Genomic DNA, 17,673 nt, shown 5'->3' with positions numbered 1-17,673 from the left:
TTATGAAAGGACACAATTGATTTACTGATTTCATGCTGATAAATAATCTTGAAAAATGTTGATATATTTTTTATTTATTTGTAGTTTTATTATAACATTATTTGTACAGTGCATTTCCAAAGACACATTTGTGTACTTCATTTAGGGATTCTATGTGATTTTATACTTTTGTTCGTCATTTTCTTGTTCAATTTTGGGTTTTATTGAAGCATCGAGTTCTAGAATGTTTCATGTCATTTATTGGTCTGTTTTTATGTGCCAGCTCTTATTTGGTAATCAAATCTTTACTGCCATCTGTATCACATCCTGCAAGGAACTAGAAACCTGTCAATGCAGGGTATCAAGTAAAGAAATTAAATTTTCAATGCACCTATTCTCTGTAGCAGTGGTATTCAACCTTTTTCGTTTGCGTACCCCCAGATATAATTTCTCTTCAACTTTGTACCCCCAAGGTTGTTGGTGTATAATTCAAGTTATGCATAGTATATAATCTACATCTAAAATAAATCAAATAAATTACATTACTGATTATTCAGTGTTCATCATAAATTTTTTTTTAAAGTTCACGTGCCCCCTAAGATGTCTTCGCGTACCCCAGGTTGAATACCACTGGTCTAAAGGGATTATTCAAAACCTGTTTGTTCTTATTATGCTGATAATGCAAGGTAAGGTGAAAAGAGTATGTACCTAAATTCACAATATTTCGTGGTGTACTACCATGGGTGACCTCTACAGCAGGAAAGTTGGTTATTGTGACACTGTCATAATAGAAGGAATGCCCCAAAATTTTAGTTCTAGGGACCTGAAAAGAAACAAAGGGATATTGTAAGAAAAGATAATATCAATATCACAGCTGGGAAGACAGGAAAGGCAAGGCAGGTACAGCTGTAGTCAAGGATAACTTCTGCTGAAAATAATTCTTCAAAGCCCCAGGTAGTGCAAACTGCAACATAAATGAGCTATGTTGATACAATTGACAGGTAGGGCAAGAGTTCAGGCATAAGTCACATAACTTCAAGTGAACAAAAAGCTTTTATTTAGTCGACATAAATTATTTTATAATACGGAAACTGTATGAAGTGAAATCCCCCCCACTTGTAATTTAGAAAACAAACTGTTTTTTCCAATTTATTTGCAGAACTTTCTTATGAAAATGAAAAATTAGTAATGTGCTAATAACTATAATCTTGTGGCCACACATTAACAACTTTTATTTTGAAGAGTTATTTTAACGGCAAAAGTTGGTGCAACTGTTCCCTCTGTGTACTGTACATGGTATGCAATGAGATTGTCATTTGTTACCACATTATATTTTGGGGGCGGAGACGGGTAACAGTCGCCATCTGTTGTGATTTCATGCCAATACGGTACGATTGTGTCGGAGTGGCATCGATAATTGTCAGTTCGAGTGTTTGTCGACTGTAACCTTGAGATTTGTGGGTTGAAGGAGGAAGGAGGAAAGGTAGCGTCCTTTAACGTTTCGGACTTCCTGCATTTCTTGCAAGTCTCATGATTACAGTCGCGAGCAGTGTCATTCGTTGTGTTTTTTTTCCGGCAGAGCTAAAATTAGTGCTATACTTCCAAAATGTAGTTGATGTTTTGTGTTGCTTTGTGATTGTGCGCTCGGACTTTGTTATCAAATGCGGCCTCTGTGAACGGTGTAGAAAAAACAACTTTACCGAACATCTTTTGAAGTGTGTATTGTCTAGCCGTACGTTTGCCATTGAATTTTGTGCAATGCGTTCTACCTTAGCACCAGGAGCTGTAGATTCTGCACAAGACGCTCGGTAAGTCCGTTCAACTAAAATGTCACATGCTTTAATTTGTTTGAAACGATTTGCTTGTTGAGATTGAGAATTTGAGTGCTGAAAGGGTTTGGGTGTCAAACATTGGACAGCACTGCAATAACAAGGCCTGTGTGGACTTAACAAAACGATAAATGATCTGTATTCAGTCGCCGTGTAGGGTCGAAATTTCGATTAATATAGCCGGCAAGGTCCGAGGCGATACGATAAAGTGTCCGAAAACCTCCAACTCCCACATCTCCATCTACTATTTTCTCTTCTGATTGTCGCCTTTCTCATTTCAAGTTAAATGCCGGTATAGCAAAGTAATAATGTCAACACAAAATAGTCTTCCAAGTGTGGATTTCAAACTAATATTTTTATGCATGCCAACCGAAAGCGATTAGCAGGAGAGAATTTTGACCTACGTAGAACACTTGAAACTTGTATTGAATGTCCTTATGTTTTCGTTTCTTATTGCACGTAATTAGTTATTTAATCATGTCAGACAGTCACGGGTTTTAATAGTACATTTTAGTGTAATCAAATGCAATTTACAAGATAATAATTGCCAAATAATCTAGTGCAGGAGTTCTTTTCTTTTTTCGCTGGCGTACCAGTAATTAAATGTAGCACTAACCAAATGCGTTCAGGGAAAACTTATTTATGTTAATATTATCTTTCGATTTTCTTACTTAGTTCGCGTACCATGTTAAGAAACGCTGATCTAGTGGGAATAAAAGTGAGAAAATATGCTTTATACTAGAATAGAAATTGGATAAGCGGTGCATTTCCTTAACCTAACCTAAAAATTTATTGTGAATGGTGAATTGTTTTCATCTGGGGGCAGGTAAACCAAAGAAATTTCATTCAAGCTTTATCTTCGTGCGTCGTCTTAGTCATAACCCACGTCATTAACAACCCAACTCTAATCTGACTCGTGCTACATGCTCAACCCATCAGTATTTTGGACCTGGTACCATCTACAGCCAAACGCTTTTATCACGAGAAATAAATTACTACAACTAGACTGAGTGTGAAAGGAGCATTTTTAGCCTAAAATTTGACATAAGAGATACACATCTACAACACGTCAACTCCCTTCAAAAACAAACTGCAATTCAGATCGGAGTACTCCTGTTCGCTTTGTTTCGTCTGTGCAGGAATTTCTGGCAGCAACCACATGACTTTTCTTGTCCATATTCCATACTCAGCAGAAGATAGGACCGCGTGTGGCTTTGTTTTTCAAAACTGAAATTAGTACTGAAAGGGAAGGAACATGACGACGTTTTACAAATATAAAAAAATATCACAGGTTACACTTCCGAAATTCAAAACACAGGATTGCCATAAGTACTTCCAACAATGGCAGAGTCGCTTGACAGGATTTATCAGGTTACAAGAGATCTATTCTGAAGAGGACAGCATGAATTGGCGGCCAAATGTAATAATGACGATATCAGTTCGGATGTTTATCATATACTGTTGATTGTACATCTGGCTATAATGTAATCTGGTTTTTCATCACGTATTACGCAGCGACCAAGCGGCACAAGGCCCGCGCCTCATACCGCGCGGCCACTGCATACGGCTGTTGTTTTTTATGGGGTGTCATCTAGGAAGTTAGCATTTTCCTCACTTATTAATTGCAGATAAATTATGACCCTTGCACCTTGCAGTCTGTGAAGTGTAAATGTCTGTTGGTGAATCAGAGTAGTTCAGACTGCTACAGCTCATCCGACATTAGTTTAGCTTTGTTAATTAATTCCATGTATTTAATCATATCTATCTATAAGGACATGTGTTTTTATATTAGTTTATTAACAGTTTTGTATTTCACAGATCTCAAAATATTTATTGTATTAACAATACTTAAGATTTTAGCACTACTTGTTTGGAACGGAAGTGGAAGTAGCCTTTACGTTACGTGAGCAGAAAAACGTATTTGGGATTTACTTAACCTTCGATCTCGATTATAAATTACCCTGAGGCCAAAAGGAATTAATTTTAAACCAGCCTTGGTTGGAATCTCGATAGCGAAGGTGCCAAAGGCACGCAGGTGATTGATTGACTGAAACATCTTATAAACTTAGCATTTTCTTTTACCTCTGTAACTTCATTATTACTGGGTGTTAATAAATAGTGGCGACTTCCTCAAAACTTCAATCCGAGTTATCATTGGCTGATGCGAACCAGGCCGAGATAAGAGTCCACCCACCCAGGACCCACTATCATACACCCTGAGATATCCACATCGCCTTCGGTAAGAGAGGCACCCGAACACCCACCCTGAGACGACAGCTCCACGGGGTTACGATCAGCGGACGGTTACAAGACGTGGAGATGTCGATCGCGGTATTTTGGTTTCAACCCTGAAGAATCACGCGACACATTGCTCCGAAATGTTGGTAACCATGTAGGAATACATTGAGATGTAATACAGATGACACAATCTTCTTCTGTACGCAAGTTGTAATTTGAAGTTTGGGCTAATTTTGCTAATTATGTACAGCCACAGACAAAAACATAATATTGCTCTGTTGTCTTCATCGTCTCCAGTTCCAGTAAGCTGTTCTTTCACATTACGTTCACGTTACATTCAAGTCAGAAGCTGTCTGGTATTTTAACGAGATTACTCGTTGGTGGTTTATACTGCCAGTATAATTTTTAATCATCCGTGTACGACAGTTACTGGTCTTCATGTTAATTTTGCGAATAGTTTTGTATGCGTTTTCACCATTTGAAATGTACTGATGATCTAATAAACATAGCACCACGCCTATGTGGTTGAAATATGACGCTTTGTATTTATATATTTTCTGTTAATAGTTTTGCAATGCTTCTTTGTAGGCCTGAAAATGAGGGTTTTTCTACGCTTTTCCATAGTATGCTGAAAATATGCGATGTGATTATTTTGTACTTTATACAGATGATTCTTAGTTATTATTATTATTATTATTATTATTATTATTATTATTATTATTTAGTGTTCTGTCTGACGACAGGTCCATATGAACAGGATCCTCCCATCCTTTTCTCGGACTGGGACCTGTTCATATACGTTCTTGGCAGATGATCCAGAAGTGGTTTGCCATTGCCTTCTTCTGTGTGTGAATGGAGTAATTGTTGTGATGCCATGGAGAAACCGGGGAAGCCCCCGGAGGAAAACTCGTGTTGCCTAGACCACGGCCTTGCCCAACACAAGTTATAAATTCGGGCACCGCAGGGAATCGAACCCGAGACCCCAGGATTACAAATAATAAATGAGAAACGTGTCATATTCCCCAAATCAAGTCTAACGTTACTGTAAGGACAGGGTTATAACTGTTTGTTAATGTGAACGGGTAGCATTAGGAAATCAAATGAGACGAGTAACGTTGTCTGTAGGAGACAATTTGGTCGTTATATTTCAATATGACACCGAATTCTGCCTGTTAGTTTGAACTCTTACTCCAAGAATTCTTGGCACGCTTAAAAAATCCAGGCATTTGTCGTTTGTCGCAACCTCACAAATAGAACCTCATGTTACACTGTGCCTTTTAGATGGCCACACAAATTTAAATCGGCATCGGAGATCGGGCAGTCGCGGAGGCCACGAAACTATGGTGTTTAATTCTGCCCATCGGTCTGGGAAATGAGAGTCGAAAAACATTGAAGATGGAGGCAGTATATTTCTCGAAAACGTTTGTGTCTATCTGTAAGTCCTCACAGCGTTAATGACTGGAAAGACTTAATAATATCTTCACCGCCGCGAGAACCTCGAATCTCATGCAGTAAGTAACAACGCAACCCTTTGGAGCACGAATCCCATCTAAATAATGTTTAAAATTCAATTTCTACCCGAAATAAAACACTGTCTCCATCACAAAGATGAACTGGTAAATGCTGTTTATGGAAGTTATAGCTGATTATTCCGAGTACCATACGAAAACCATAAATGCACTCCGTGGGAAAGATACGTAGTTGCTTAATGTAAATGCAAGCGACAGGCTTACATAGCGTTCAAGAGGTACGAAGGAAAATAATGTTCTACCGTACAAAAAAGGTTAATATATGCCTACCTGTGCTCAGTGCACGTCATGCAGATGGAAGTGTTGTCTCGTAGGATGGCTCCTGTACGGTTAGTTACCTGCTATGAAAAGGATTAATGGCTGGCGTAGTTTACGTCACGTACAGGACGTTTATGGAGTGCAGCTAGAAAAGGGTTTCGGTAAAGGCAAGAACAGGGCTAAAAATTAGTCTGCGTGAAATATTACTCGAAGCAAACGATTAAAAATCTCGTCATTAGGAAAGGCGTAAGCAGACTACATTAAACGAAGATTCTGATCTTTTTTTACAAACTGTAAATTCAAAAGATGTAATGTATTTTCCATTGTTTCTGGACTAAACTGAACATGTTCATCTTTATAAGTTCAAATGTGTTTTATGGGTTATATTAGGCGTAAATTTCGGGTTCCGGATATTTTCGTTCTAACGTGCTGTCCCAGAATTTACATGAAGGTAATGAGTAAAACCACGAGAGACCCAGGGTCTTCGGATTCCAGGCCCACATTGTAATCCAGGACCTCCCGGGTTAAGAAGGCCCTCCCCCGTGACGTCACTTCTCTCTCCCATCTAGTCTAGTGTTTAGATAATACTGTGACCATAATTGCAGCGTTTCCGTTCGACACACGCTCCTTTGTCTCAGATGTTAATTTGCAACGTAAATCGATTTACTAAGCAAGTTAATCGATTTTGATAACAGCGTGAATATACAACATCACTAATACATAATCTTGGCATTAGAAACTGTTATAAGCCAATGTGATCAAAATCACATGCTCAAGTCTTATTCTATACATCAATTTGTATACTATCTTTTCAGTTTCTCTGTCTTCCAATAGATTTTGTCTCCAAAATTCAGTCTCCATTTTTGCTTTCCATTGTCCGAGCTACATTTTCAGCTGGTCCTTCATTTGACTGCTGTAGCAATACTAGGTGGGCTGTGAAAATTGCCAAGTTTCTCGGCGTTCTTCTGGCTTGTGACGCATTGTGGACCTGTAGGTACATATAAAAGTTACGGAGAAACATATTGTCCCGATCTTCAGGACTGATGTCTCGTAATGCGACATCATACAGTGCCCATGCCCTCATTTCGCAGGTAAGAGACGAGATGATATTTTGAAATGAATGGTTGCAAACACACCCTGTATTTAACGTACTTTTAATTTATTTTTGAAATGAACTTGATCCTTGGTCGATTTATTCCGAAATTACAAAAATAAATTTAATTTGATGGATGCTTGGACTAATCTATGCAAGAAGAATTTTGTGTGTACTCTGGAGTCGAATGGGCTTTCCACCTGCTTCCTGTTTCCATAAGTAATTAAACAGTTCGTAGCTCTAAATTAAAAGAAGACAATTTTTTTGCCTCATATCGAAAAGCGTTTAAAATGTAAGATGTAGACTGTAAAGAGGCCACGCGTTCTCTTTTATACGTAACGACGAGCCTTTTGAGAAACTTAGTAAAGTTTGACATGATCTGCATGCAAAATAAGTAAATCGATAAGGACCAAAATTAATTCATCTCAGCGATATTTGATGTTGAACTCCCTATGAATTTGCATCGAAATATGTTATGTGGTTTGGGAGATGAAATGTGTGCGGCACTTCTAGACCTACAGTGCGCATGTGTTGCTTACATCTACATTTTAATAGACCGTATTACAATGAAATTAAAATAAAGGAATTAACCTATTCGTCACTGTTCTTTTTTCGCGTCTTATTTTAATGTTATTCTATTTAATTAAGCCTAAACTATTAACATTGTGTTATTTGAGAACGCTGTAGTTTCTGTTCATTTTAAAGCAGTTTTAGTAAAATGGTATATTTCGTTGTCTCACTTATAGTCATTGTTCGTTCTTGGTTATTTAACGTTGATTTTAAGATAAATTGTTTGTAGAACGTTTGTAAGAAACATTCTGCAGGCGATTACACGAAGGAAAGCTAACTGGCTGGGACATATTATGAGAAGGAATGGATTACTGAGTGATATCACCGAAGGCCAGGTTGAAGGAAAGAGAGGACTAGGAAGAAGATTGATACAGCTAACCGACGACCTTAAACAAGGAAAGAAGATGACGTTCCAGGAATTAAAGCGAGAAGCCGAGAATAGGGACAACTGGAGAGCTCTGTTTGGGCAGAGCAATGGACCTGTCGTAAGACAGAACACTTAATAATAATAATAATAATAATAATAATAATAATAATTGCCAGCGTAACGCTGAAGCACTACTCAGCCGGATGCAAAAGGCCGTGCTTCTTGGGTCGCTCCGACTACTACGGGCGCACGACCCCAACTCACTGTAGCCGCCCATCTCGTGGTTCGAGCCGTGACTACAGTTTCATCTGGGCTGCAAGCATCGGAGTTATGACGGCAACACGCCTGAAGTTTTTGGCTGCTTGTGGACCAATTAAACAATTCATAATAATAATAATAATAATAATAACAACGTTTGTGGATTGATGATTCGAGATGTTAGGTAGGATGTGTGTAGAATGAAGCGATTGTGGTATATTTTGATACAATATTGGGAACTCAAATAAAAACTATTGCTTTCATATCACGAAGAAATTCATAATTGAAGCGTATGTAGTTAAAATACAGGAACGTTTAGAAGACGGTGGTGTATTACAAAATAAAAGTTTTAAAAATTTCCGGTCATAATTTATAACGTACGAAATCACGGTACTGGGAAACAAAACTTAAATTCTTTCAGTAAACAATTCGCAATGGCGAATCTTTCTTGAAAATGCTGCTGTTATTTCTCTTAAGGTAATAGAATTGACCTGTCTTGTCTATGATAGACAGCGGGAAAGGAAAAATAAACTCGTGTAAAGTTTAAATCGGACTTTGGGGACTATTCGGTAAACTCTGCCCTGGTAAATAACGAATGACAATGAAATGAGATCTGAGCTTCTCTCGACAGTGTATCAACTGTGGTATTCTGGGTTGTGATGCCGAGGTGGTTACCAACGTTTCGTACAAACGCGAAGTCTCCATCTTTGTGACAGAAGTGAAGATGTTCTGACCTGAAACTTCGCACCGTCGCTTGGCCATGTCAAGCAGCAGGAGATTAAACTTCAGTCGAGGATCTTGAGAATCCATATTCCCTCATTTTTATCCTCAATATGAGGGCAATTATTTCCTCCAAAACGTTAGTAACCAATTCCTCCCTGAAGAAGGATGCGGTACGTTACTTCGGAACGTTGGTTATAGTCCACAAGACTACACTAAGTTAAAAGTCGGAAGACCACAATTGGCAATGCAAATTAATGTTTCTGGAAACTGTATCCTCAAAGAAAGAACAATTAAAATTTCGTGAGACTTCAGTACGTTATCGCGTCAGCGAATATGAAGATGGCTGTCTTCTGGGTTGTTGGGCCGTGTAGTATGGTAGAAGTATACCGACGTTTCAGAGGTGCCTAATCATGTCTATTCTCATCTATTCGAGCTACGTGTACACATCCTTCGCCCTACCTCTACCACGGCGTGTAGTGGACGACATTAGTTGTACACCGATCCGTCACCGATCCTTTCACTACGGGCTCATGATATGTGGTGAGCCCAGGGCAACTTAACATCAATGCGTTTCTAACCATTACACGCCATACCAAGGTGTCAGTCCCAGGTAACTTTCATTGTCCTGGGTGGGGGTTTTATCCGCTCAGGGGAAAATTTTTGAAACAGCTAACTGCAATCAGCGCAAATCCTTTCGCAAACATTCTCTGTACTGGCAACTTATTTTTATAACTTCGCTCACCGTGGCCGGACGTTTGTGGTAAGTTGCTATCGTTAACAACGGGCAAAATTTCTCGATTACAAATTGAGCCCAAGGTAGTTTTGTTTCTGTTACACTCATTAGTCTACCCTTGACGTGATTTTTCAGGTGAATTGTGTTTTTTAGCTAGGTTAATTTTTAGAGGGATGTTTAACTTTGGTTAGAGTATCTAATACGCAATTCTTTACGTAGTATATTCATGATAGTGGATTACAATTCTTCGGTCTACGTAGGTCTCTGTAAGGTTTGTATCAATGCATTGCACTGCTGTGAGCCATTCTGCTGAGATTAAAGGTCGGCAGAATAAACATAAACAATGTTGACGAATTTATGCTTGTAATGGAGACGCAGGACTTTCAAAGGAACAACGCATAACGCAAATGCGTAATTGAATTCACAAGCGAGTAATGACTTAAAGTAGGCCGTAACATGTTTTTACGTATTCACTTATGTCTGCACATCCGCACATCTTATTCAACGTTAGTGTTACCAAGCACTGCAATTGAATAATAGGCTCGTATCGTAAAAGTGTGCACAGTAGGTCGTGTCATACAACGCCAGGATCACCGCCAATCGGAAGCTGTACAGACGCGAGGACTGGAGCCGGCTTCTATAGGGTGTAACAAAAACTGCTCTCTTCCTTGGAGTCTCCACACACGGATTTTTTAAGCTATAACTTTTTAAACTGCGTAACAGAAGCCTATATTTTTCCAAAGTGGCTTTTTGATGACGCTTTATCAAACGTAAATATTATGTAATGTCGACAGGCAGGATGAATGTTGAAGAATAATTGGTAGGGGTGTGGAAGTAAACGCTGTTGTCCACGTTTGAGGGACTGAGTAACAGTACGAAAGCACTGCTTAAGGACAGTCGGAGTTCGTTACGCAATCATATGCAACGTTTATTCTTGCATTTTCGGTAAACTAATAATATCCTTTGAAAAGACAGAAGTGACTGAGAAAGTTTAGTGAGGAATACGTTAATAAATTAGATTTCGAATGCGGTTGTACGAACATATATTTTGGTGAATAACAAACTCGCTGGACATTATCCATCGTCTTGTTTTTTGTTAAAAAATACGACATCTGTCTCAGTTATCAGGACGGAGACTGAGACAGTTTCCGGACAGATCAACACAAATCAAGACGATTGATAATGTCCAAAGAAATTAGTTGTTTTTACAATACACTAACGTAACAAACCTTCAAATTTAGATGTTTTGGTATGTTGTTAGTGTTTTCGGGTAGATTCCAGGATAATCTGTCTACTCGTAATAGCCAGTGCCCATCATTATTTACTGCACGAGTGTGCCATTTGTGTTTTGTCGAAAAAAAAATGAAATAGGTTTTGACGGTGGCTACTTTGGTAGCAAGAAATGCAAACGTTTTTATTAGCTCAGACAATGTAGCGTCAAATGGGAGGATGATTAGTGAATGGGGAATTGCATGGAAATGGAAATGGCGTGATTTTAAATAATGTCACGATATTTAATTTTGGGGAAACTGAAGAATTTCGCGAAACCTCTGTCAGGATAGCCAATCTCCGGACCGAGATTTAAACTTGAAATCTTCCGAATACGTAGCAGGATTGCCAACCTCTAGCAAGACGTATAATGTGACGGGCTCTTGTGAACACGGTATTGAAACTTAGGGTTCCATGTAGGTTGAGGAATTTGTTGATTAGGTGAGCGTCTATCAGCTTCTCAAGAAGTACTTTGACTTTTCCGCTATTGTCTCAGAACCGTATTCCTCGCTTGACACAGAGGAATGCATGTGCAGTCAAATATTCCTGATACGTAACTCAGTAGTTCACCATTTTTATTCGATATTACACAACCCCAGTAACTAGTATAACGTCATGAAATAGCCGAGTATCCACCACCTTTAATCTTGTCACGTGTATTAAAAAGAAGAATGAAAAGCAAACGGGAATTATGTACTCGGAAGAGGCGTGTTAGTATTTCATGCATCCTGTGGAAGTTGTAGGGCGGTGGAGGGAATAGAGGTTGAGCTACACCTACGAGAGAAAGAAAGTTGACAGCCGACAGTCCGAGGCTAATCGAGTTTGGAGTTGAGCGACCGAGGCTACATCATGTGGTGACGTTTCAGGCGGTCTTCAAAGCGGTCACAAAAATACGTACATCTAACTGACACTGCGAAACCTGGGTTCTTGTAACTAGGTGTGAAAACAGGTTACCTTCATTCGCTAACGACGTCAAACTTTGATCTGTCAGTATTATTAACAGGAAAGCTTATGGTAAGCGGAGTATAAGACGTAATGAAGAGTTATATTCAGTTTAAATGACACAAATATTGTCCATTTATTTGCATAAATGAATTCTGTGCTAATCGTGTTAGCAATTCTGCTTCAGATCCTCAATTTTAATCTGTCAGGGACCGCCGATTAACGTTTTGCGTGGCTTCTCTCATTTCATTCAGATCAATTATGGGATGAAACGAATATGTTGTCTAACATCTCCAATGTAATATCTCACTATTAATAATCATCATATTATTTCAAATTCTACACTGTACACAAACGTTCTAAATCGGGAGGTTCTGCCATAGACTGGTACTCTCACCTGTTAAATTTCGTTATATCTTGTGTTAGAAAACATTCCTTGTCACATTTCAGATATTTGAGACACTTTTCGTTGTATGAGATAGTGTCGCACCAGTAAAAATAATTGTTTCTGTTACTTTAGTAGTTAAGTATTTAGCGTTTCCTGTTTCATATTAGACTTTAAAAATGTTGTTTTGAAATTAATACTAACATACTTTCTTCATAACTTTTGTTCCATTTATTTTATCTTAAACTGCTGTGTTTAGTGAATATTTTTCTAGGTAAGTTACTTACATTTTGATATTCAATAAATATTAAGTAAACATTGAATGTAGCGCTATTATAACCGCCTCTTTACGAAGCGAAACATTCCGAAATAAGACAATTTTCTTATTCTTCAGGTATCATTAATATGGGTCCACTGACATCTTAAGATTCAGAATCAAATTTGAGACTGTGCAACTTCTAGACGTCTACCGGCAAGGCAGAACAAAGCGGACGTTCAGACTTGGTCACGGCTCTGTCGTGATCGAATCCTCTGCCAGAGAAATAGGAGACTTCATATTCTTATTTCTCTGTAATGAGTGAAAGGGCAGAACACGAGAAGGAACTTTAATTAAAAACAGAGTAACTGATCCGTTAAATATGATTTTTATGTAACCTATACAAAAATCTCAAGAAGACAACCACTTTCATTGCACTTCGCTTCTGAAGTAATGTTTTCACCATATCGATATTAAAGTAAACAAAATGGACACTTTATGGTTGAATTTAGAAAAGAGATTATAAAAATGTAACTGGTTTGACAGTTTTAATATTGAACTTTTAATTGATTTGTATTTCATTTAGCCTCTATACCTACTGAAGTTATTTGCAGCTGGCAGTGTTTTATCGGTATAAAAACTAATTCAGCTCACGCCATAGAGAAATTTAGTGAGAAAGTTATTTTAGTACATTTATACAGTGGTTGATGCTCAACGGTGATTGAATATTGTGGTATATTAATTAGCAAACTTTGTGTAGAGAACACGTCAACAATTCTACTGATTAATGTTTTGCAACAATTGCATGTGAATTCTGAGACGGAACTTTTAGACTGGTCAATGTCGTTTGCTCGCCCACTAAATCTGGTTCACCATTAGTAGCATTTAATTCACATTTACATAATACGTGCATTTATTAAATAACCAGTCCACAAACATGTTTGAAATTTAAGGTTTTCACTTCGGTGAATATGTCGGTTTTAGTCTTCTGGGTCGTGACATCGTGTAATCTTGTTGGTGGTTGCCAGTGTTTTGGAGTAACGTGTCGCTTCCACCTTTTACTTAGTAATTTCAACCATACAGATGGAGGCGATGCGTTCCTGAATTCTGAAAGTATTGTTTTATTTATGAAAGTTAATTTCTGGGAGTGAATAACAACAGAATCTAAATCTCAACCCTTGTATATTAAAAGCGTTCTTAAAGTTCTTTAATATTTATATTGGCGTCGTTTTCTGTAATGTATAAATTACACCCCGTTCTGTTTCCTCTGTAGCTTCTCTAGATGAATAACAAATATTGACTCTTAGTAATTAGCGCCCTAGATTCTTTATATTGAATCAAGAGGCCTTTAAATAAATCCTTTTCTCTTGGGGAAACGAAACTTAATTTGTTAAAGACGTTACTTGATAATGAGGACAAAGCCGAATAGCAGTATTCCAGAACATTGCGTCGTACACAAGTATACAAAATACTCTTCGTTTGCTTTTGAGTCAGTAGCAGGAATGTTGTAAGGAAACTGAGTCCAGGGCCAAATGCGAATTTATTATTAAAACGTGATTATACTTCAAGCTGCTGAGTTTATATACGGAATGAGTAAATCGTCCATTGTGCAGATCCAAGAACATGACCTCGCTTATCACAGTGGTCACGCCGTCGAGTGAGAAGCTGGGGAAATATTTCGAATCCTGCTTGGGTCACTCATTTATATCCGGTTTCCTGTGCTGTTGTGTCCCATGTTTCTTTAAAATTTGATTTTGGGACACGAATACAAAGTACACGTGCTTATGAAATACCGTACTATGGAGTACATTTGGTCTGAAGGGATATCAGCTTTCAAGTGACTGAGTGCAAGGTAGGATGTCTTGTAAAGTAAAAAAAGTAAAACTTCCCTGCTATACGCCATGTGGGCGCTTTGGGGGAGAGGAGGTATAGCTCCTACTCATTCTTCACCTCGGCACTAGATGGGGTGAGTGGTCAGCATCACGCCCCGGCCGTGATTTACCCCCGGGAAAGAACGTCGGTACCCATTAGATCTTTTAGATGGGAGGCTTCGTGGGCCCCAGAGCCGGTCTGGACGCAGAGGCTAGAGGAAAATTCTCTGCCCCTGTCAGAGATCGAACCTCGAGCTCATAGTCAGTTACTGTACTGACTGAGTTACTCGGCTCTTTATGTCTTGTGGCGTGTTGAAAAAGTAGTATTGTTGCAGTAATTACATATAAGTGTAATTTAAATTGGCCTGGGTAAGCAGAACTGAAAGCAAATAACTGAATGTTTTAAAACTGTTTATGTAAAACTGCTGCTTGGAAAGTCGAGGTGCAACTTGAAAGATAATACGGAAGGAAGTAGCTATTTGAGGGCAACCTTAATTAAGTAGAAAGTGATAGCATTGTTTTTGGTCCATTAGAGCTTTTGACGGGCTTATACGAATGTAGGATTTGCAAAAATAGTTGACAAGCGAATTACGTTTAGTAGGATTTCAGGTTCTCATGGCGACGAGTCTTATGGGATATAGCATCGTGTATTCTGACTGAAGTTTACCAACGTTTCGGACACCTCTGAAATGTCGGTAAAATTCTGCCAGATTTCACGACGCTACAACTAAAAACACAGCCATCTACGAATCACATTTTGATTCGTACCGGTTAACTATAACCATTATATTGCGTTGAGCTAAAAAATGTATTTTATTTTTTATTAAAAATTCTCTATACAAATTTATTAAATTCAGTAGGACCTCATTAAGCTCTACAGCTCTTCTGATTTCAAAGATACGATTTGCATGTATTAAATGTATTGTAGCAGACACTATTTCAGTTTATAATATGTATCTGGGAGTTCTGTGTGAACGTCTGGTAAATGCCTACTTTGACTTATCGAGAGAGATAATATTCTATTAGCTCCTTATTTTCCTCTCCGATTTGAGGTTTGGATTTTAACTACCTGTTGAAAAATTTGTCAAGTCATCCTGTGATTAATTAAAGAGTTTAATTTTAATTATATTTTGTGTTTATCTTCTAATTAAGGTTTCCTTGATTCATTTTGACTCTAAACAGCTTTTAGAGACAGAAAATAAATGAAGAACCATCATTAAAACATATACGATTTCCTAGCTACAAATTAGCGGTGTAGACCTTACTGTATTTTATGAATTAAAAATTAATTTATTACTTCAAATTATAGTAAATATTCACACAACTGTTTTCTTCTTCATAATATTTTGTAAGTAATTTATTCTTATCACTTATTTGTTAAATTTTGCAGAATAAAACTTATAGAGGTAACCACCGACGAAGTTTCTTGAACATCTAATTTCTTTCGTTACATAAAATGTTTTTATATAATAGATAACTGAGAAGACGAGGCTACGTAACACCCTTAAATGTGAGTCTTACCATTTCAAGTAAAACTGTAGCCGAATGGGACAATATCAAGTTATTTAAGCCCTGTGTCCTTACGGACAGGAAACTGGAAGTATATCCGATTTCCCACGAGAGATTCAGAGATGTCTCTGACCGTAATAGAAAGTAAGGAAGCTCAGTATGTGGCCTTGTCCTTTCCAGGCACACGCTGTGGAATATGAAAACTTACCAGAAAGTTGTCTCGAATTCAGTGCCAAATATAATAATTAAATTTTATTTGTATAATTTAAGATATTTTATTACAGGTCCTTCAGACTGTGTTTGTAGTTTCATTGTTTGTTTTGCATGTTTCGATGTAAGGTGTTGCCTTAGACACTTTTTATTGAAAGTTTCATTAGCATTTCAATGTAACAATTTGCATTTCTAGACCGTGTGCCGATACACGCTCATATTTTGACTGAAAGGCATTAGAGTGTTATCAGAGCGTCAGATTTCTAACTTACGAATTATGCTCACTGCAATGTAATACAACACAACACATTAAACCAACAACAGGACATAATGACAACAGAATATACGAGTACTTGAAATCTAACTGCTCATAACGCCATTTACATTTTCATAACACATATTCAATTCAATTAATTTATTTAAGTGTTTGCCAACAGCAAGAAGCCAATAACAGGCAAACACTGATAATACATACAATAATAATGAATAATAATGAAAAATATTACACAAACAGATTAACTAAACTTATACATGTACAGTATTAAATATAACAGCCAAATACAGGCAAGCCCAAAATAGAAACAATATTATACACAAAGACACTCATGAGGAAGTTAGGAGGAGATTAAATTCTGGAAATGTTTGCTACTTCTTAGTTCAAAATATTTTGTCTTCCCGTCTGATTTCTAAGAACCTGAAAATTAAAGTATACAAAACAATAATCTTGCCTGTTATTTTGTATGGGTGCGAAACATGGTCTCTCACTCAGAGGGAGGAACACAGATTGCAGATGTTTGAGAATAGGGTGTTGAGGAGGATATTTGGGCGTAGGACAGAAGATGATGGGGTTTGGAGAAAAATGCATAATGATGAGCTTAAAAATCTGTACTCCTCCCCCAATATTACCAGGGTGATTAAGTTAAGAAGAATGAAATCTATTTGTCAAGAGGTGTGCACCGGGTATTGGTTGGGAACCCTGAGGGGAAGAGACAGCTGGGGAGACCTAGACGTAGATGGGAGGATAATCTCAGGCGGGATCTATGGGAGATAGGAGTTGAAGGAAACTGGATTTTGTTTTCACAGGACAGGGTCAGGTGGAGGGCTTTGGTTAATTCGGTGATGAACCTTCGTGTTCGGTAAGCCAGCTAGTTAGTTAGTTATTATACACAAAGAAAAATAAATGAAGAAAAATAAATAAAAACGAATAATCCACCTAGGGAACACTAATATGTAAATGTAAAACGTTAAAGAAATAAAAAAAACATAACCAAGCTAGATCATCTATCAAGACAACCTATCTAGATCATTTCCCTTATTGAGAACGTGCCCTCAAGGAAGACAATGTTTATGCGAAATACGTCCAAAGATTTACATACGTCATTTGCAGCGATGACTCACCTGGCTGAAGGACTATGTCTTAGCGCACTGCTCACGCTAAAAACAGAAAATTCTCTTATTTGCCTCGCCGGCACACGTAAACCAACAGCGTCCATAATGGAATGGCAATTTATTTTGCCCTTAAAGACATTAACAAGAAATAACGAATCGAACAAACAGATGGCTGAACATCATTTAGGTAGGTAACTAAATTGGTTACCGTAGATTTTGATTTACAGAAACCATGCTGACTGGGGTGTAATTTGAATTTGAAATA

At 37.8% G+C, this 17,673-nt stretch overlaps 1 protein-coding gene and 1 long non-coding RNA gene across 2 annotated transcripts in view; one reads left to right on the top strand and one right to left on the bottom strand.

The window, feature by feature from the left end:
- Positions 1 to 2: 2 nt before the first annotated feature.
- Positions 3 to 17,673, bottom strand: part of LOC147872623 (uncharacterized) — a 28,413-nt gene continuing 10,742 nt past the window's right edge. The window contains exons 2-3 of the long non-coding RNA XR_015537091.1: positions 688 to 802; positions 3 to 306 (exon numbers count right to left, since the gene is read on the bottom strand). This is a non-coding gene — a long non-coding RNA (uncharacterized LOC147872623). The remainder of the gene's footprint in view (positions 307 to 687; positions 803 to 17,673) is intronic.
- LOC110830228 (uncharacterized) overlaps positions 1,413 to 17,673 on the top strand; it is a 279,207-nt gene continuing 262,946 nt past the window's right edge. Inside the window, exon 1 of the mRNA XM_087355979.1 lies at positions 1,413 to 1,787. Within this exon, the coding sequence (XP_087212105.1) occupies positions 1,510 to 1,787 (278 nt within the window). The 5' untranslated portion in view covers positions 1,413 to 1,509. The remainder of the gene's footprint in view (positions 1,788 to 17,673) is intronic.

Source organism: Zootermopsis nevadensis, unplaced genomic scaffold (genome assembly GCF_977971745.1).
Source record: "Zootermopsis nevadensis isolate Lab colony 2312 unplaced genomic scaffold, Znev_1.0 Znev_ptg000025l, whole genome shotgun sequence".
NCBI classification, from domain to species: domain Eukaryota; kingdom Metazoa; phylum Arthropoda; class Insecta; order Blattodea; family Termopsidae; genus Zootermopsis; species Zootermopsis nevadensis.
The sequence above is the reverse complement of the archived record's forward strand: the minus strand, read 5'-3'. Positions and strand labels throughout refer to the sequence as shown.